Here is a 22417-nt window from a genome sequence, read left to right as displayed (position 1 = left end):
ACCTCTGATGTCCAGCGCCACTTTCGGCAAACAGCCAATATCACAGCAGTGTATTCCAGCTGTGATATGGTATCATCAAAACAATGTACAAAGCATTGCTTTTAAAATAAGAATTTCCATCCCTTTTCAATGCAGTAAAAAGCACAGAAAATGAGTTCTGCAAACGCTGATAAGGCCCCGTGCATGTGTCGAGGCGAAAGCATTTCCATTGGTTAGCACAGGGTCTGTAATCAGATGAAGGTGATTTGTGTGAAATCTCCTGCAATTTGTCTCAATATCTGCTTGTGAGAAAGATGTCAAAGAATTCAAAGACAAGGTCGAGCTCAAGGTCACTTTTATATTTCCTCATGGAAATTTGTTATCAGCACAGTAATGTGATAATCCATCAAATGCGTGTATATGAATGAATTACGTCATAGATGATGATAAATAAACTGCATACTTGTGCTATGTTTAAATTATATTTTATGGCAGAAATACACCTAAACCAGTGCAAAGAAACAATTGAATTGACTGTAGCTTCAGCTTTATAGCAGTATAAAGTGATGGTGATACGTTATATAGTGAATCCAAGTGATAGCAGCAGTCTTTTTTCTTTTTTCTTCTTTTTTTTCACATTTTTCTTCCCCTGTGTGTCTGTTTGTTGAGACAACACATACTCTTATCAATCTCTGCACAATAACAGAAAACAATTTGCTAATGTTTTGAAAATAGCTTTCCCATCCCCTGCTCCAGCATTGAGAGATGCATGCACAATTTCATAAACACAATCAGTGTGCTGAATGGCGGCACTGATATTCAGAAGAAAAAAAAAAATCTCATTATTGTTCCTGAGCTATGGAAAAGCAGTCAATGGCCCATATCACACACCCCTCCTCCCCAAGCAGCCCATGAGCACACAAAGCTTAATTCCACCTAGCAGCAAACAATATGCAGCAGTTTGTTGATGACCAGAGAGATGACCAAAAAGAAATCATCAACAGGACAGCTGCATTTGCCCCGGTCTTGAAGCAACACGGGTGCCCTGCCGCTCGGATCGCGAGGCCGCACTGCTGGGTCCGCTGTCTTCTTTTATATATTCTGAGCTGCAGTATCTTCTCTGCAGCTGGACTGAGTCATGTCTGATTTTAATAATCTAAATCTGAAGAGACACCTGTGTCACAGTGTCTGCCTGCGTGTATGGATTTCCAGTCTTTTGTATCTTACTCCGTCGTCCTCTCACTCATGTGCAAGTGTCAAGAAGAGTGGACAGCGAGGAGTGTGAGTAAACAGGAAATGAATGATCGGCCTTGTGGGAGTGTGTGCACAGAGACCAAGTTAACGGATGGCCAGAGCAGAGCTGCAGACATACTGTATGTTTCTGAGATCACTGAGCCTCAACAATATGGACAGTTTAGGTGATGGATGATGGCAGTCCACTGCATAATCATTTCAATGAGTCATAATAAGGGCACGGAAGTAGCAAGCCTCATCACCGCTTTGCGTTTCTTATCAAGAGTCTTGGAGAGGCACAATATATTTTACCATGGTGTGTCCGACATGATGTCTCATATATCAGTAATAGTAATAATAGGACTTGTTGTCCATTGTTTTTAGGTGTGTCTTCCTTACATACTAACTCATAACATGTCTTCATACTCCTTGTGAAAAGTTACCTGCTACTTCTTTTTTCCTAGACATCTGAATTTGCATTGTAGAGCTACTAATTACGCAAACAATCTAGGTATCTTTATAAAAAAAAAATTTTTTTAAAAAGAGCATTTTAGCTATGCTATGAGAATGGCAATGCTAGTCAGTTGGTTCACCTTCATCCAGTAAAATATTTTGACAATTTTGAAGCCTCGAGTTTTGATTTCGGCCATCACCATCTCTATTTTGGAGTCAGATGTGACCATATTTGGACGAACTGGAGGAGCAAGTGGTCGGTCTGACTGATTTGGGACGCTAAGCCCCGGCCACCATTTGCAGAAACTTGACCGCACCACGGGCCTGTCAATCAAACAGACACGCCCCCAGAAATTACGCTTTCTGAGGCCTCGTACCTAAACGATGGGATTATTTTCCGATGGACCACCAGAAAACATAAGAAGGAGTGACACCTTTATGCTTGGTGGAAAAATTTGTATTGACTTTGTATTTCATGAGAGAAAGTTGAATGGGAGTCTATGGGGCCAGAGCCTGTTTGGAGCCAACCCCTAGTGGCTCTCGGTGGTATTTCAGTACAAGGCACTTCCACATTAGCCTCACTTCTTCGGACCTGGAAGCTACGTCTACTTTTATATACAATCTATGTAACAGGCTAAACTAACTTAGCGAACACCTGCTGAACATCAGCATGTCAGTCATTGTGAGTTATGTTAGCATGCTGACGCTAGCATTTAGTTCAAAGCCCCAGTGTGCCTATAATTACACACAGAGCCAGCCTCACAGAGCTGCGAGCATAGCTGCAGGCTCTTGATCTCCATCAAAACCCTTTCAGAAAGTGAGTCAAGTAGCTAATTTGCTACCTGGAGAATGTATTTATGCTCTTCATGTATCTAGGTGACACCCCAGTTGGTATCATCCCATGAAGTCAGCGCCAGAGGAGCATGTGTTTGTTGCACATAAAGCTCTGTCATCCTTTATTTATTCAAAGTAATGTTCTACCTGTGTCTCTGTTGCTTCCTTATACCATATCAAAATATGGGGGTGCCTGTAGAGAGGCTCATTAATCACTTACATGATTCAAGTCAGTTATGATGCAGCTCTCGAGCATTGCAAAATAAAATCGCAAAGAAAGCGCTTCTAAAACTATATTTTAAATATGAGCAATACTGTACCCCTGGCGTTGTGATTCCACAAACTTTTCGAGCCCTCGCACCCTCCCGCGGTCGCTCTTTCTCGGTGAGTACACTGCCGATGTTAATTAAACTCTGTGAGGGTCCAGTGTTTAAACCTCCGGGTGAACGCAGCGACTGGGCCTCGCAGTAGTTGTTCTTTGAACCGTGATGTGCCTCAGATCATTTGCAAACTTTGGCGAGCACTTCAAGCTGACATTTGATGATTTAAGGTTTACGCTGATCATCACAGATCACTAAATGTCAGGGACGGTCTGGTCAGAGCTGATATATTCATCCCAGAAAGCAGGAGATGCTCTCGGATGATACACCGCTCCTGGTTTCTGTCCCTGTCAAGAGTGAGCAGCGCATAAGGACTCGTCAGAATGTGCGAGGGCTTTCAATAGAAATACTGCTCTATGAAACAGCTCTTGACCTGTGCAGATGAGAAATGTCATATATCACGCTTCTGCCGTTGGGACTTGCAAAACTGAACCAAAAGCAACAGAAGAATAAGCCCATGAATTATACAGCAAATCTCTCAAACATGAGGCCTGATAATAAACGTACAATACCAGCTTCAGAGAAACTGTCACGTGCAAGATTCACGGCCGTAGAGCAGAACAATTTTAAAATGCGCCATCGAGGAGAAATGTGTTTCATTTATGAAATCTTTCATGCTGTACGTCAAAAGAAAGTTACAATTGATAGACTTTATTCGATGTAAACACTTTGGACTTGTGTTTTGTGTCGGCTAGTTTACCTTGAACAGAACACAGTCAAAACACAACATACTTTGGATACTGCTGCTTATAGGTTCAGTACATTAATTAAAAACAGCCGTGACTACACAAATTCAGCCCTATTTTGACATGATTTAGTCATTGATTTAGAGATAAAAAAAAAATTATTGTAGCGTGACATAATTCAAGAACAGCGATGCAGAATCTGGGACACTACATGACCCCTTGAAGAAAAGTCTACCATGTCCAAATTTGTTTTGTTTTTAACCTATCTTGCGTGTTCTTTGACGTCGACCTATAGGATGACAGTTCATCACACATGGGCTGGGTTGTGTCCCCCCCCCCCCCTCCAATACTGAGAAAATACAAATCTGTACCCCCAATATAAAGTAGAAATTAAGTTAAAGATATTTGTCTCTTTTATGAACACCATCAACTGGTCTATCTCTTGTTATTTGCTGTTTATTTTCAGTTTATTTCCCATTGATAGGAAAAATCTAATTGTCTGACTGCCCCCTCCCAACTGTACACTCGGTTGTGCCCACGCTGCCGCCTCAGCTAGGTAGCTATCACAGAAGGAGAAGAGTCACGTCACCCAAGCAGAGAAAGCAGTCCGTAAGTAACAGATAGCTGAACAGGCAACAGCTTTGTTGAATAGGCAATAATAACCCACATCTTAGCTGTACAATATACACTTTGTAGACATTTAACATAGTTACCTGACCAGCGCCTGCCTTAAAGTGCTTGTTTTTCTACTGACAGGTCCAAAGTGTAATTTTTAGTGTCTGACAGTGTTATGGAAAGGATTCCTACAATGTCAGACCTTTCTGTTTGATCAGAAAACAGCTGTGTTCAAAGCCACCAGCCTCCATTAATAAAAACAGTCATTTTAACGTGTAGAACGCTGGTGTTGATTCTGATGGCTTTGAACAAAGCAATATTACAGCTGTTTGTTGTGTGCAACAAAAAAGGTCCATATCTGTAGGGATTCTTTCCATAATGTCACCGAGAATAACAATCTTAGCCTTTCAGTGGACGTTTTATTGAACGTAGTTTTGACTGGTTGTTTAGTAAGTGTATTAAGAATATTTTATAATGTACAGTGTAAAAGTTACCTGAAACATTACCGTATTACCGTATTTACTAAGCTGTTACCTATTTAGGTTTCCGTTACTGTCTGAAAAAAACTGTTGCAGTCATTGCAAAAAAAAATGTACACAAGCAGGATTTTCAATATATGAAATTAAAATGATCAAGTCAATGTGTGTGTGTGTGTGTGTGTGTGTGTGTGTGTGTGTGTGTGTGTGTGTGTGTGTTTATACACATATATCTTGTGTCCTTTGTAGTGTACATTTTGTTGACAAGCTTCTTCTTTAACTCTTTTGAGCTACTTATTGAATCCCTGCTGTATTATAAAGAGGACATCCTGGGCTTTCTGGTGATATGTCGTGCGATAGGGTGGGATGCTGGGAACTTTCTCTTTAATCGAAAATGGACGGCATAACAGCAAGCACATTTTATGGAAAGAGGAGAGGTAAATCAAATCATGTTTATTTATTGTTTTCTTTACAATGATTATCATATGTTCTTCATCAAAATGTCAGGAATCATATATTTAGTTCTGAAAGCAGGGATAATTTCTGATATAAAATCATATCCCTTTTATGAAGGTCCATTATAGTGACCACACAGACCATTTTAATGTACTTCATGTACTTAATGACTCCACACTGTTTTAGGAAACAGGACTGAGGAAGAGAGGATATATGGCCTAACATCCATAGTACAAACATATTGTTATCTATAAGTGATATTTATGAGTGATCCTGACATTTCTGACATTTTTATGACATTTTGGACAATACACTATGGTATGACATTTTGAACGACATACTATAGTATAATGTTTTTATGAATATTTTAGACGACGTACTATAATGTGACATTTTTATGATATTTTGGACGGAATACTATAAATTACATTTTTATGACATTTTGGACGACGTGCTATAGTATGAATTCTTGGCATTGGATGTGGTCCAAAATGTTTAAAAATTTCATATTTTAGTATGTTGTTAAAAATGTCTGCAACAAGTCACATATGCATATATATATATTCATATAATCATAGCTGGGTTAATGTTTGGGCAAATGTCGATACCATAGTTAACTCACTTAATTTATAGGATAGTGGCATAAGGACATTTCATATAGTTTGGAAAAAGGTTGAATCAGTGTAACTTCCATTTTTGAAGTCATGTCCTTTCATCAAAGAATGTGATTTCCAGCGCCACACACCTGACTTCTGGTAACTTATACAGTGATGTTGCACAGTCTGCTGCAGGATGTGAATCAGATCAGGTGGAACATGTATTTTAAAGACAGCAAAGGGAGATGTGGAGCATCCTTTTGCCTTCCCAAGAACATTGTTTTCTTTGCTCGTCATCTATTTTTTTGCCAAAGAGGTCACCCTGTGCTTATCTTTCTTGCAGTCCTGAGGTGAGGACGATTTCGGCATCTTGTTCAGAAACGCCTCGGAACAGACGAGTTGTTGAAAAAAAGATCAAACCTTTTAGTGACCTTCCAGCACATTGGACAATCTCTCATAGCACCAGTGCACTAACCATCAGGCCCCCATGTGGCCAAGAAGTACACAGTAATCAAGGTGAAATTGAGGGGATGGCAGTAAACACCGGTTCAGTTCCACAGACCGAAGTAGAAAAATGTGTGTATGCGAGTGGCTGTGGTGAAAATACATCATCTGCGGTGTCAACAGCTTCCAGGGTCAAAACAGCACTCCAAAAAACTTTTAAATTTAATTTTGGACACCAAAAAACATTCCAAAATACAGTACGGTGCAACAGTGTTGGACCGAGAGACCTTTTACATGAGGTGGTAAGCGGGGTGTGGGGTCCCCTGATAAAACTAATGTTTTACTTTCTCTCTCCCTCTGCCGCTTTTTTTTTTTTTATCCCCTGTCTCCTCTGGTCTCTCCTTCCCAATTTGATCTTTTGTATTTCTCTCCATCTCTTCCTTTTGTTTGGTCTTCAGAGTTTTCTTTCTGGAAAAACCTGAAAATATTAACACTTTTGAAATTCCCTGACATTTTTTGTTTGCTCCGCAGGTCAGTCCAAATACTCCGACCAATTGTAGTCAAGGAGTGAAACAAACTAGTTAAAATCGATCTACAGTATTCACTTCTATGGTATTGTAGTAAAATGTATCATGAAAATGTGATCACAAAACAAATGACACTCTCTGATTTAAAAATAAATGTATTGATCTGGATGGGAGATAACGTTTTTAAATATCCGTAAGGTGCATATTATATTAACACTGATTTTTTTTTTTATTTTTTTTTTTACTGTCTACTTTTGCATTTAGAGCAACACTGAAAAATACAATTTTGGTGAACAAAAGTCCAGAAGGTTCATATTCTCTATATGTTTTTACATAGTTTTTCAGGAATCATTTTAGTGCTGCAGTGTTCTTGTTGATGTTGTTTTATTTTTTCTCAAAAACAATACCTTAGATGCTAATTACAGCAAAAAAAAAGTTAGCTAATTCTAATGTTGAATACTTTTGGGTTAACCAAAGTAAAATTCTTCTTGTTTTACCAGGACTTTCTTTCCATTTGTTGTGTGTTCCAGTGAATTGAATAGTTTATGGACATAAAGGTGATATATGCTTTTTTTTTTTTACTATACAGTTTTGGGAACTGAAAAGTTGGGATACTCCTGGTCGATCCACCCCTGATGTGTAAAAGTTTAGATTCTCTTTCATCACACATCAGTGAGGTCATCAGCCCCACTTTACTTTTAATGCTTAACTCTCAGCAAAACTGTGTATCTGTATATAGTACATTTTTGAATATACATTATACAATATTTGTCCACAGATGCTTTTAAAACACTTGAAAAAAAAGTTGCTGTTAAAATTAATAAAAGAAAAATCACTATTCAAAATAGATTAGGGAGAATTAATACATTAATTATAAATTAATGAATGAAAGATTATTATTAGGCAAATCAAATTTGTCAAATTATAATATATAATATCATATCATATTTTTTACAGTTTGAAACTCATTACAATATTTTGGCAACCAGATTTGAATCCAAGCTGAACTGTGCAGTCTTTGGTTTTGCAGTGACAGTGAATGTGTGTTCATCCTTCGTCCACAAGGGGGCGTCTTTGAACACTAATCACTACGTCTGCTCACTGATGGTGATGCAGCAGCTCCCCAACACCTTTTTGATCACGCTGAGCTCATTAGGACTCCATGTCTTCCACTAATGCTGTCCTTGCTGAACAGAGAGGGACTGTGAGCCCACTGAGCGGGAACGTTTCTGAACATATGCAGTCAAAAACAGAGAAACAGATGTCTGTGCAGCCAACAAAAACTCCCATTTCATTTGCACCTTTTGTTGATGCTGGCAAGTGAACCGATTAGTTCCATGCACTTTTTTTTTTTTAGATTTTTCTGTTATCATGTAAAAAGGATTTTCCTGATTGAGATTTAACAAATTTTTTTTTTTTTTTTTTATCTTTTATATATTATATTATATTTTGCCTTTTGAACTTTCATCCACATGAAAAATGAAAATGGAGACACAAGAGAAACCAAAATTAAATATATATATATATATAAATGTTGTTATATAAAATATATATATATAATATATATATATTTATATTTCTATATATAAATATATATTTCTATATTATATATATAATATAAATATATATAATATATAAATTTATATATATATATATATAAATTTTGTTATATAAAATATATATATAATATATATAATATATTCCTGTTTTATTATTATTTACTTATATAAAATGACTATATATCATATATATATATATATCATATATATTTATATATATTTCTATTTCTATATATAAATATATATTATATATATATAATATATATAATATATAAATTTATATGTATAAATATATATAAATGTATATATATATAAATTTTGTTATATAAAATATATATATAATATATTCCTGTTTTATTATTATTTACTTATATAAAATGACTATATATATATATATGATATATATATATATATATCATATATATTTATATATATTTCTATTTCTATATATAAATATATATAATATATATAATATATAAATTTATATGTATAAATATATATAAATTTATATATATATAAATTTTGTTATATAAAATATATATATAATATATATATAATATATTCCTGTTTTATTATTATTTACTTATATAAAATGACTATATATATCTATATATATATAGATATATATAGATATATATAAAAAAAATGCCTATATTATATATAATAATAATAAAAGAGGAATTTACTTCATAATGCAGATTTATACTTTTACTTCTTTCACAGTGGAGTTATAGTACTTTTACTTAAGGACCTGAGCAGTTCTAATAGTTAAAAGTCCTGCATTCAAAATCTTACCAAGTAAAGAAATATTTTCAATATTTGCACATTCACTACTAATGTATCAGTATGTCGGTATTAATTTGCTGTTAAGCTAATTTGAACTACTTTACATTCAGACTCCCAGTGTGCACAGTAAAGACTCCAACAACCTGTTTTAAAAGACTGTTGGTGCAGTCTGTATATTGAGCTGGTTTCAAATGAATCCAGCTAAAGAACTGACTGTACAGTTAAACAAGAGAATATGAAGCGCGTCGCTGTATTAGAATTATGAAAATTTTAACTTTACTTTAGCTAAAGCCCGAAATAAATTTATTTGCATTAAAAAAAACTAAATGTAATCCTCTTACTGCACTGGGGAATTTCATTTTTTTCCATTTTGAGAATTTAGGCATTGGGACTCGATTACAGACCAAAATGATTTTACAAACGTGTGATTTTTGCTTGCAAGTGCATCTTAATATAAAAGGGATCATGATTTTTGTATGCAGTAATTACTATAATAAATAAAGCTTTTAAAGAAATGTTTCCCTCTGTAACACAGTAGAAGTATAACATAGAAACTGAACTGTGCCTGATTCCACCACTGCTAAAGCACATTTTCAGTTAACATGCAAACCGGCTTTAATGTGGATCCTGTTTTATGTCGTTCTGGAGGCCTATTCTTTCAGACAGATCGACCTTCTGTTACTTTAACGATGTGCATACTTGATCCCATCCCACAAACCCATGCACACTGCACAGAGTGGGAGAAAATGAGTTGCCGTAACCTTAAAAGGAAGTAATTTAAGATTTTAAAAAGGTATTTGTTGCTGTACCCGCGTCCCAGGGTGATGACAGTCTGCACTGAAAACAAACACAAACACTGAATTCTTCATGAAAATTTGACATTTTAATGGAAACTAAAATTGTGAACACTGGAGTTTTTTTGTTTTTTTTTATTGTCTCTATTACATTGTTTGGAATTGTAGGGTTATTATCATGCTTAAAAAAAAAAGAAAAAAAAAAGAACATTGTAATGTGACACTTCTGTTAAATTCAAAACAAACAAACAAACAAAAAATTAAATAATCAGACTGCTCACTTAAAATGCCAACTTGTAAGACATTTGAGAAAGAAAGGCCATTGCCTCATGTTTTAAGAGAGGGAGGGGAGGGGAGGGGGGGAGAGTGACAAGAGGAGGAGCAGACCGAAAGAAGAAGAAATGCATCAACAAGCATAACAGCCATTTGAGATGATGACACAGAGAAACAACAACAAAAAAAAGATGACTCGCACAACATCTCTTATCATGACTGAATCCTGTAGAGATACGTGTTGTTTACTTTACTCCCCGTTTGTAGAATCAGAAACACTGTACCTCTCAGGGGGCATTAAATAAAAAAAGAACAACAAGAAAATAAAAGCCCCCCCCCCCTCCCCCCCCCAAATTAAAACATTTCCACGAGAGGCAATGACACGTTAAAGGAGGGACAGTTTAGAAGTCGAGCACGAACACCAAGTCCAGCATTTCCCGTTACAGATGACTGATTACTGGATGAAGAAGCAGCACTTTCGGTATTTTTTTTAATTTTTTTTTTTTTTTTTAAATCTTTTAAAAGATTTCTCCTCTCTCTTAAGTGGCCGCGCTCCATAGTGACATTCAGCTGCTACAGTAGGGACTTCTCTTTGCTAAACTCACATCTCCAAAAGCCAGCAGGATGTCAGGAAGCTGGTCATGACATCATCAACGAGGCCCCGCCCCTTCCCCTCCCTCCCTCCCCGTCTGTGCGTTTGCCATTCACTAGCTGAATATCTGAGCAGTGTACCTTTGGCGAAAAAGCAGATTCAGCGTTGTTGAACTGCAACGTGAACACCCCCCCCCCCCTTTCCCTCCTCACCACATGATCACGACAAGTAAAAATATATTAAAACGAGCTCTGGATGTAGTGGATTTCAATACTCGTCACTCCATCACAGCTATCTGAACAAATGCATTAAAAGTAATTTGTATAAAATCTGCTGGAAAAGAGTCAAACTTGAAATATATTAACATCGGTGCTATTGGAGGGGACAACAAAAAAGGTCTACATCAGCCTTAATCAAAAACTAAAACATCTAAAGCTCGTCAAAAAATGAAACGCGTTGATTTCTCTATCATTTCTTCCTTTTAGTCTCATCCTACTTGTTCATCTACGGATAAATTAGGTTATAACTCCAAAATAAAACACTTAAATTTTTTTTTTTTTTTTTTAAATGTGTTAAAAGATTAAGTTTGTTAAATCAGTTCAAATCAATTATGTGCTACTTCCAGACATTAACTCGACAATGGACCAAGCAGTTATCCATCCTCATTTGAACCGGGTTTGGCTTTCAGGTCACTCACACACACACACTCTCTCACTCACACACACACACACACACACACACACACTCTCACCAACATGCTCACTGCTTTCCGCTGCGTCCTTATCGCTTAAAAAACTAATAAAAACAAGAAGGAAATTAGGATTATCTGTGAGAACTTTAACAGCATCGCAAAGGTTACAAAAGAAGAAGAAAAAAAAAATGGCACGGATATATCAAAATTGCTGTAAAAGTTTTTTTTGTTTTTTTTTTCCTTTCCACACAGGCACCTGAACATGAGACAACAGGAAGGAGGGGGAAGGGGAGGATTCTTGAACTATACGAGGAACTTGCATATAATAGGAAGAACTTGCTATGCGCACACACACACACACACACACACACACACACACACACACACCAAAACTCGCCACTCACAACCTGGAAGCTGGCAGCAGCATCCTTGAGGTGATTGCACATCCTGAGGGGGGGGGGGGGGGTGGATAAACAAACAAAAAACTCCACATGATCAGGCTTTTCTTTCTCAACATGCCAACAGTCAGTCAGTCCCTCCCAACCCCCCCTAACTTCACCGATTAACCATCTACTCAGCTTCAAGAACCTGTTTTTGGTTTGCAGGCTACAAAGCTAAATCATAGCTCGAGCTAAAATGAATGCATATTCAGCGTCGCCTCGATGCTGTAATAAGTGCTTGAAACGGAGGAAGCCTCGGGGTGGGAGGATTGGAGAGTCTCGGATTTCCCTGCACCAGGACCGTCCTCTCAAACAAAAACAAGAAAACAAACAAAAAAAAGGTATTCATCGTAAGACTACAGTAACATCACAAACTACTCATTCTGATCACCCTGTTTTACATTTAGAAGCCTACAGATGCATCGCCGTCCTCTGACAATGCTTTCAGCCTGAACAATTTGGCATTAGGTAACCTGATTGTGTCATTTTGTTTGTGGATTATGGGGAACCAGAGGAAATTAAATTGCGGTTTTGTGTCGCTCTATGCCAGATTCAATATAAATTCCCGTAACACAAAAGCAAAAACGCTGCTAACGGATAACATCTCCTCAGTTGCACTTGCTTTCCTCGCTGACACAATTGTTCAAATCCAGCAGGGCAGCACCTGATGATACACTCGTCCACCGCACGCTGCCAGAGCCGAAAACCAAAGCAGAGAGCGGACTGCGATTATAGAAGTTAAAACATCGAGACAAAACCGTGGCTGCAATTATAACGTCCCCGTCTCCCGGCGCACGAGGCTGCACTGTTGCCTAATCAGGACACCAGCGGAAAGAGGTGTACTTGAAAGCTCCTACCCAGATTATAGCCCTCCCTCCTCCCTCCCCCCCCCTGCACAAACACCACTGATGCTCAGCATTAATAAATGAAGGGGGCGCTTCACTGTGAACACGAGGGACAAAATGAGCCATCAAAGATTGCAAGATTACAGAAAACGGCGCATGGAGCAATGTGCTTTAAAAAAAACAACAACAACAACAACAGGGGAATTAAACAACTTAAAATCTTAGAGCCCAAAATGATCAATGACAGCACCTCGCACGCCATGACAGCTTCCCTCTTAAATCGTTATTTGGTGTGTCGTCACATCATATGAGACTGTATATAGATGTATATAGTGAGACTCCAATTCAACATTTTCCAACGGGAGAACATTTACATGACAGGGGCCGTTTGGCAAAAACAATATTGAACACAGTCATGGCTTTATCAACACTACCTGAGTTACATTTAATAATTCTGTATTTTTTTTTATATTTTTTTTTCTGAAAAGTAACAGCCCAGAGCCATTCTTTCAAGGAGTATTTCTCATCAGTACATAGAGGTTTTTTTTTTTTCTTTTTTTCTAGTAATTATAAGATAAAAGCAATTAGTTTACATAAAGTGCTATTAATCCACACATTAACCAAATCATAGCTTTTAGAGAGAGAAAAAGAAACCTGGAGAGTTCCTTTTGTTCTGTTGAATAAACTGATCCTGATTTGGAGATGGTGAGAAAAGTGATGTCGCAGTTAGCAGATTTGGGCTCCCTAGACGTCACTCCATCTTTCAAACATGAGATTTTTCTACCGAGAAAAAAAATAAAAAATAAAAACTGAACACGCATCTTAAAACATTTTGAACCTAACAGCAGGCTACGCCAGCATCTCCGGTGATGATTTCGTAGCTCCACATTTTCAACACATGGATCACACGGTGTTATTGCACACTGGTTCGCGAACGTACAAATTTTATCCACAGTAAAAAAAAAAAAAAAAGAAAAGAAAAGAAAAAAAAAAAAAGTACAGCTCATCTTCACATTTCAACACAGCTTGACAAAAGAGTGGCGAGTTGAGGGGAGGGGGCCTAGACTCTTATCTGAAATTGTTGTTACTGTTAATCTTTGTGTGGCGATGAACAGTGACCTCGGACTCATTCATTTCCACCAGTAAACATGCAAGAAACACAATGCCGTGAAAGGCAGAAACGATGCCGAGTCGGGAGGAGGAAGGAGAAAAAAAAAAAAAAAAAAAAAAAAGCTGTAAAATGCCACATGTTCTTCTGACATGAGGGATTGAACAAGAACCATAATCCGTGTAGACATCCTGAGTGATGCTGCTGAACAAAGAGCACAAAACGCAAAAGACCTCAACAGAAGCTTCTCGTTTGTCTCGGCTCGTTCCTCAACTCAGAATCACAGTCTGTGATGACCTCATACCCATCTGCATGAAATGTATGAAACGCTTTCAGATCAAGACAGGGTTGTTTTTAACAGAGACCTGCTTTTAAAATCTTCAGCACACTTGTTGAGCGATGAAATGAAGGGGCGTGGCTTCTGCACCTGCACTCGGGCGTCACACTCCAGTGCAGGGAACACTCATGTTCGGTCAGACGATACCGCAGGGGAACAAAAAAAAAAGAAAAGAAAGTGAGCGTTTAGTTTCCGGGCTCTGATTTTCCCTAAAAAGGATTTAAGACAAGGTTGTCCCTTCCTGGATGGGGCCTCACCTCGGAGCGTCCACTTAACAGGACTCCAAACACCTTTAGTCCAAAGCTTCAAGGCATTCTTTGCAAAGTGTCTCCTCCTCCTTTCATTTCATGATGAACTCAAGGTTGCGCGCAGATGTGTATGCATAACGTCTAACATATCTACAATGAACTCATTTTGAACACGTGAAGAAAAGAAAAGAAAAGAAAAAAGAAAGAAAGAAAGAAAAAAAAAAAATGACTGAGGCATCCCATAGTCAGACTGACGGCTGCCGCAGTTCAACAGGATAAAGGCTTAGGGAGGTGCAGTCCGAGACACCTTCCTTTGTTGAACTCCCGAACGTTATCCCTAAAAAGAGCCGTGACACAAACCACCATCACAGCTCAAAGTTGTGTCCATTCATCATGTTGAGGCACCGATCGACTCCTTTAACGTCCATCCAGAGCGTGTTTGAGTGCGTGTTTGTGTCTGATGCCCCGAAGAAGTCTGGTTTTTTTTTTTTTGTTGTTTTTTTTTACTCCACCCGAGATTCCAAGGAAAATCTGTCATGCTAAACTATCAATGTTTTCACAGTTGTCACTTTTTATCTATCCAACAGGATTAGTGATTTCCAAGGTAGATAACTGCAGCACCCAGAGGAGGAGAAGGTGAAGTACTGGGGACGATCTACCTCACTGATCAGGTCCATCCTTGGTCCCATCATAAACCACTACTCTTTTTGGATCTACAGCCGGAAGGAGGGAGGAGGACAAGACAGGAGGCAAAGAGTTAAGATTGTTCAACATGATCCCAGGTCACATTGGCACATCAAATTCACGACTGGACCCCCAAAACAACACAAGAAACACACATCAGCACTGCAACTACAAAAAGAACAAAACTGGTCTTATTTAAAATCAAAAATTACTTGGTGGGGGGGGGAGAAAAAAAATCTTCATATTTCTCAATAAAAGCGTTTGCTGATAATGCAACTTGGGTATATCGCTGATAGCAGTATGAAAAGTGGCACTCAGCCCTGATAACAATGGCACGGTTCCCGTTAGCTTATGGTTGGATACGGAGCTAACGCAGCCTCGAACATCACTGAACTCATGTCTGTGTTGATATCAAAAGCCTGTTTGGAATAATCGCAGTGTTTCAGTTGCCAGCTGGCCCGACTGCAGCGCCAGAGGACCGTCCACCAGCAGCGTGTCGCACTCGATGATTTTAACAGTGTCTCTGCTGGTGATTACCTTTAGCTGCTTCTGTCTCTGCCGTTAAGTAATTACACAAATGTGGCCTTTTGTCTTTTAAGCATTTACGGGGATGTGATGTTGGTCGATGTTGTACAGCCGCTTGTCCTCAAGAGGGACGTCTTTAATGCGGTCTTTATGGACATGCTGACAGGCAGCTCAATGTGTTCACGCATGTATAGCAGGAAGTTATGCAGATGAGCTTCAGAATGATTCTTAACAGGTAACCAGTATTGATGGATAAAAATACACGAATGCTAATAATTTGATTGTAGTTATTAAAAGAAAAAAAACAACACTAAAAATAAACACCAACATTAGACGACAGTCATGAGCACAACGGGCGCAGCCTACCTTACGCACATATGAAGGTCTTAATTAAGAGTAAGCAAATATGAAGTTAATCTTAAGATTCAGAATACATACAGCTCAGTCCGCTTCACCAGTGCACTTACTTCTGGATATTAATTAACGTAATAAATAAAAGTTCAGACGTGGTCTCCCATTGTTCCGAATGTTGGACGGTGACATGTTCCATTAATTGTTTTTTGCTTTCAGTATTATTTTTGCTGTCTTATATTTCTACATTCATTTCATGCTGAGAAAAATTTAGCAGCCAAATCGTTTCTAAAAATAGTTGTCAGGGAGAAGAGACACCAAAGAGTTCAGTTTACCTTGTTTTTGCAAGTTGAAAATGGATTCCATTTCTGTTGAAGGAAAACAAAATGCACATTTTACATCAGCTTAAGTGATTACGAAGAATATTTTCAGAAAACACAATACTGATCTCTTTAAAGAATATAGTTTAAAAACATATGTCAACATTGTTTCTCAATTTGTTTCATACAGCGGGCAAATCAAATCTCTGCCGAGATCTGACACTGCTTAAAGTTATAATCCTTAAATAAACATAATCCTGGTTTTGATGCAACTGGAATTTATTCTGCAATACCTATTCAATGAATTTACATTTTCAAATTACTTCTCTATATATTAGATTTAATTATTAATGGAAGGCATCCACTATTGCTGTCGTGAATTTCAATTGTCAAAACGTAAGGTGGCTTGTATTTGGAAAGGAGTCCCAAAATACGCAGTGCATTTGTGACCAAGGTTATTGCCAACGCATGTTGTGACAAGATTTCTTTCCATCATTAGATCATTTTTGAATTTAGTAAGTGAACAGTGGAACCAGGAGGAGCAGTCACAGCACATTCCACTTCTCAGAAATGTTTTGGTGCTTCGTTGTTGGGTGGAAAAATACTTTGAGTAGAACAAAATCGAATTGCAGGTTCGATTATGGTTAGCTTTGTTTGTTAGCACTGTAAATGAATAAATAAGTGGCTCTTTCGTTAATGTTCAGACAAAGAAGCAGCTCATATTGTAGTATTAAACCACCGATAAATGACAGGTGTTGCCAAAGTCACCTTCATATAAATGTTAAGGATTACAACTTTAATGCTTAAAAGAATTTATCAGAGTCAAAGTTACCTTTAGTGTGATAAGTGACAGCAGCTTTAACATCAAAGGACCCCCAGCTACACCTCCTGCCAATGTCTTTAGAGAGGACCTGTTCTTTAGATGAGCCAAACAACACAGTGGTTAGCTGGCCCTGTGCAGGCTTAGCACCGTTGTCTTTACTGGGGGCCGACGCAGCAGAACCTGCAGCCTTGGCCTCAGCTTTTGTTTTGTCCAGGCCACACGGCTGCAGCTTGTTCTCCTCCTCGCTCATCACACAAGCAGGAGAACAAGCAGTAGACACATTGCAAGGGGCACGAGTCCTTTTCTCAGGGTCTTGAGCCAAAGTGCCTGGCTCCAAGAATGACGGGCCAACATCAAAGCAGGGCTGGGCAGACTTGGCTGCGGCAGCCTGACACTCGCTTTGAGATGCGTCCATAGTAGTCTTGTCCTCTGCAGGCAGCTGCCCGTTGCCTCCCTCTGGCCCCAGGTTGGGCTCGTTGATGAAGGAAAGCCCCCACTGATTCTGGAAGATGTCTCCCAGGGCTTTCTGATTTGTCTGAGCAGCCGGTGGGTCAAGGTGACGAGCGCTGGGGAGCACAGGTTGCATATTTAAAGGGTAAATTAAAAGAGTACACTTCCTTAGCTCGTATGCTTCTCCATCGATAGGACTGGTTGTAGAGCTACAGTTACTTTCCAAAGGAGATGCTACATTCTCGCCACTTGGGATAGATGGGGCTGGTGGAATACTACTAGCAGCAGGAGCAAAGAAGGTCCCCACTGATGGGCAGCCGTTTCCATTTCCAGAAACAGGACCATTAGTAAAGCTAGCTGAGGTGATAGTTTTCATAGCAGACATGGGGACCTGTGACAGTCTGACAGGAGGAGGCAGTGCCTCTCCGCCACCTTGAGCTACTTTGTTGAGGTTCTCTTTTACTTTACTTGCATAACTGATCTTGGGAACAATTTTAGCACTGCTATTGTCCACGGGAAACACTGGAGGAGGCTTAAACAAAGTCCATGAGTCCTCTTTTGAAGGGGAAGAAAGCTTGCCTTTGTGCCTTTCCTCCCCTTTTTTACCAAAGGTGCCAACTGCTTTGCCTTCAGAGTTTTTCCTCTGAGATTCACCCGCTGAAGCCTCTGACACAACAGCCCGTCTAGAAGCTGACGGAGCTTCTATTTTATGGGCGGCTCGAAAGCCATCAAGTCTGGAGGTCGCTCCTTTCTCAGTTGTGTCGAGATTAAAAGCCACCAGCTCCTGTGTAGTGTTGCCCTGCTGCATGTCTTTCTCCCTTTCTCTTATCACATTATCAGTGTTCTTGGCGTTGTTACATCTGGTCTTGCGTTTCTTCGGAGTAGTATATCCACCTTCGGAGCCGCTGCCATCATTGTCCTTACTAGAATAGCCATTTGTAATTAAGCCACAGTTTACGACGCCATTTTGAAGCAACACAGAGTCTTTCTTATCCAAAGGCAGGCCGTCGTGATGACTCAAATCCAGGGCCTTTTCCTTGTCATTTTTAAGGTCCATATTCTTCTTATGGTCCACTCCTTTGCTGCTCACTTTGGGAACAGTCGTGTACACCTTTTGCGTTGGCTTCTGCTTCACATTTGTATTACTTATGTGTCGGTTACCGTTGCTGTTGGGGGGATACGACATACCAACAGTATCGGACAGATGTGGATTCTTCTCCGCCTCCTCGTCACTGATGTTTACTTTTTTATTGCCTGAAAGGGGAAACAAAATCAGTTCATAGTGAAATGACAGAACATCTCAACCACTTTAAACCTCACAGAAAACTGCCGCTGCCTCAAGATAGTTTACACAAAGGGCCGTGTCAAATCATCTGACCTTTACAATGTAGGTCCGCCACATAATAACGGGTTAACTGATGATTAACTATCATAGAAGTAGTTTCAATCGAGGATTTAATCGTCTTTTTTTTTGTTGTTGTTAGGAAACAGTGGGTGCCGACGGAAGACGAGCGGCATACCACTGGTGATCGATGACTGTCGCCGTTGGGATCAGTGGCATTTGGCCGGCTGAAGGGATCCGACACCATAACCAAAAATTGAAGTGCAAGAAATTGGCAAAAATGTATTATATGTCTGCATTGGAAAGACACACAAAAATAACTTCATAAACTAATTGCACAATACGCGTGACAGTCCTATGCCCAAAATAAAAATGGATTCAAGGATACCGGACACTTCAGCACACGACATACCTCCTAAAAAAAGTATTCCATCAAGCGGCGCAACCCATACCAATATTCACTCAAGTACAAAGTCCATGTATTACTCACACATGACATCACAAGATTCCCCACAAAAGGCATTTCCTGTGTAAACCACACCTGTGGACAATAAGTTGGATAACCATCTATTTATGACGTTCACAGTTATGTCTGTAGCTCCAGATGAGCTGGGTGCCTCACTACATGTTCACTACACGCAACATGTTAAGGTCATGTGACGCCTCACGACCGTCAACAGCACGCAGGACTCTCAAAGCTGCTCCAACTTTCTCGACTAAAATCTGATCCGACATCAAAAGTCGGTGCACGGCGAGCAGCGTTTGAAGACGCGCATGCGGACCGACGTCGGCCTCACGGGGTGGACAGAGAGTCTCGGGAACTGCTGTGTCAACGTGGGACTTCCCATTCAATGGTGCCGTGTCCGCGGGCACAGCCTCGCCTCTTACACGGAGGCAAAAAAAATAAAAGATATATATATATATATATATAATTTTATAACATAACAGCAAACATACGTGTTAACACGGCTGTCAGGTCGATGCTCACAGTACCTGCTGCTCGGCTGCAGAAAACCAAAGATCAAGTGGTCAATGATCGAGTTGCTGCGTGGCGTCACGTTGACTGGACGACATGCAACAGGCCCGGCTAGCTCACGTTAGCCTGCTAATGTCAACCAACCAGTCACTAACACGCCCCGGTACCGACAACCGGCAACCCGAGGAGGCTACGACACGACACCGACATGCCAGACCGGACAACACCCCCCCCCCCTCCTCCTCCTCTCCCTCGTGTGTTTGTACAACATCCCCCCCCCTCCAAATTAAAAAAAATATAACCCCCAGCCAGGTAGCATCATTAGCTCGCAGTGATGTTGTAACATGGCCGACAGGAAGCGTCCCGGACCGGACCGGACCGTCCCGGACCGGAGCCGGCTCGGTTCACCGAGGTGGACCCGCGGAGGGAGCGCGCACGGACCGCAGCAGGACACCCGCCCGCCCGGCACGGATATCAGTTCACGCGTTAAATAAATTAAAAAAAAAAAAAAACACCACCACACATACACACGACGGGAGGTTGTTGTTGTTGTTGTTTTTTAAAGGATGATCTCGATCCTCGATGTGAAATAAAAACCAGGTGTTGGTTTGAACCGACACAAGGTCAATCCGACATGTCGGCGACGGGCGCGCAGCGGCAGCTAGCCGAGCAGCTAAACACGCCGGCCGGCTGACGCGCGCCCCACCTATCCGTCCGGTGAACCAGCCACCCTTGTACCCCCCCACCCAGCGGCGTTTACCCCCCCCCCCCCGAGATGACCCCCCCCACCCCCACCCCTCCCCTCCTCCCCTCCCCGAGGCCCGGTCCGGGCGTGCAGTTTTTTTTAAAAAACAAAACAGCCCTCCGACCACCGACGCAGCTCAAATGTTAGTTAGCTCAATGCTAGTCGGCTCGTTGACTTTAGCTGACCACGGCTAGCGGAGCGCTAGCTAACTTTCCCCCGACCTGTTTTCTTCGTCTGCGTTTCCTGATGCCGGAACTGGACGTAGCTCTGATCATGTTTTACACAAGTTGTCTGCGGAATAGAGCTTCTGTCCTCTCCGTGGTGGTGGTGGTGGTGTTGGTGGTGGTGGTGGTGGTGCTGCCTGTCTTGTGCCCGGTCTTTGGGCTGTTCCTCCATTGAAGTGCAGACCGTCGGACTGGTCCAGGACAGCCCGGTTCACTACCTCCGTGAAACGGAAGCTATTTGAAGCCTCCAGTGAACGTCAGCAGTAAACGTCTAAAAATGGCACTGTGGTGTGGTTTTTTTTTTTTTGGGGTGGTCACCGCCACTCAAAAAAAAAAAAATCCAGGTCTGGTGTTTGTGCTGAGTTATGCGGGAGAGGAAGGGGGGGGGGGGTGTATTTTTTTCTATTTTTATTTTATTTTATTTTATTTTTTTTTTTTTTTTTGAGGACTTAGTGCCGAGCGCGCGTGTGGATGTTTTTACGCACATTTATCAGTAAAAAAAAAATAATAAACAAATAACGAACAAGCGGCGTGTTTTCAGGGTGGGCAGTGACGGGGTGGGGTTCGCGTATGAACCGAAATCATATGACCGGAGGCGCTGCCACGTCTCCAGCCCGGTGGACACGCTTTGGTTGGAGGGTTCAACGGCGACACCAAGCCCCGCTCCCAAAATGGAAAAACGGTTTATATGCTGCATCAAATCTTTTTTTTTTTTTTTTTTTTTTTTTTTTTTTAAGAACCACTATAGAACATTCCTGATGTTTTCTACATTTGTGCCAAAAGGAAGTAAAGAATTGCATGAGCGGTGCGCACGAATAAGTGCATCATGCACCTTTTTTTTTTTTTACCACATAGTTTGCACACTTTAACCAGGCTGTAAAACAAGATTATACAGGCTTGCTTTGGGCTGCACGACTAAGTCACACTGAGCGGCAGCCATTGTGGGAGCTGACATTTGGCACAGCCTGTTGCCAGTGGTGGAAGAATTATTCTGATCCTTTACTTAAGTAACAGTACAAATTCAAAGATTTAAAAATACTCCATTACAAGTTAAAGTCTTTCCTGAAACATCTAATTGAAGTAAAAGTCCAGAAGTTTTTGTTTTTGCAAAAATGCAGATAAAGTATTAAAGTAAAAGTCCTGGTTTGGTCCCACTTTGTACTGATATATTGATATGATATCAATAGTGAAGCATCAGTGTGTACGCAGGTAAATCTGAGCGGCCCGACTTTTTATCTTATCTCTTATCTTTAATTTTTTTCTGAGATATTGGATCGTTCAAACATTTATTGCAGTGAAACCATGAGATGTTTAGAGGTAAAAAAAAAATTACTATTAAGAATTCAGGGGGCAAAAAAGTTGGAACCACTGGTTAAATTTGTAACGTCTTAAAATCATCTTTTATTATCCAGTGTCAAATCTTCATCTGAAAAGTAATTAAATAAATGTAGTGGAATAGAAGGTACAATAATTCTGAAATGTCGTGCAGTGGAAGGATAAAGTAGCATCGGATGGAAATACTCAAGTAAAGTACAAGTACTTCAAAATTGTAGGCTACTTAAATAGGCTACAGTACTTGAGTACAATTACTTAATTACTTTCCTCCACTGCTTGTCGCAAAATCA

At 39.9% G+C, this 22417-nt stretch overlaps 1 protein-coding gene across 4 annotated transcripts; it reads right to left on the bottom strand.

Annotated features, from left to right (window-relative positions):
* Window positions 1-10774: 10774 nt before the first annotated feature.
* nufip2 (nuclear FMR1 interacting protein 2) lies at window positions 10775-21062 on the bottom strand. Of its 4 annotated transcripts, XM_069146789.1 has the most exons (5): window positions 20790-20861; window positions 19026-19074; window positions 17065-18759; window positions 16248-16280; window positions 10775-15065 (listed from the first exon to the last, which is right to left on the bottom strand). In XM_069146789.1, the coding sequence occupies exons 3-5, from the start codon at window positions 18689-18691 to the stop codon at window positions 15013-15015; spliced, it is 1713 nt and encodes a 570-aa protein (XP_069002890.1). In that variant the 5' UTR covers window positions 18692-18759; window positions 19026-19074; window positions 20790-20861; the 3' UTR covers window positions 10775-15012. The 4 variants fall into 4 exon arrangements, with proteins under 4 accessions (XP_069002890.1, XP_069002888.1, XP_069002891.1 ...); XM_069146787.1 differs by lacking the exon at window positions 19026-19074 and having other exon boundaries at window positions 20790-21062; XM_069146790.1 differs by lacking the exons at window positions 19026-19074; window positions 20790-20861 and adding an exon at window positions 19841-20031.
* Window positions 21063-22417: the final 1355 nt, after the last annotated feature.

Source organism: Embiotoca jacksoni, unplaced genomic scaffold (genome assembly GCF_022577435.1).
Source record: "Embiotoca jacksoni isolate LCO1_2020_lvr unplaced genomic scaffold, fEmbJac1.0.p SCAF_13, whole genome shotgun sequence".
NCBI lineage: Eukaryota > Metazoa > Chordata > Actinopteri > Embiotocidae > Embiotoca > Embiotoca jacksoni.
Note: the sequence above shows the minus strand (reverse complement) of the source record. Positions and strands in the feature narration are given on the sequence as shown.

Coding starts and splice junctions, on each gene's coding strand:
- nufip2 (XM_069146787.1), bottom strand. CDS start 20,964: ATGGAGGAACAGCCCAAAGACCGGGCACAAGACAGGCAGCACCACCAC. Junction 18,760..20,789: donor AACGCAGACGAAGAAAACAG/GTCGGGGGAAAG, acceptor TTCCCCTTTCAG/GCAATAAAAAAGTAAACATC. Junction 16,281..17,064: donor TGTCACTTATCACACTAAAG/GTAACTTTGACT, acceptor TTCCTTCAACAG/AAATGGAATCCATTTTCAAC.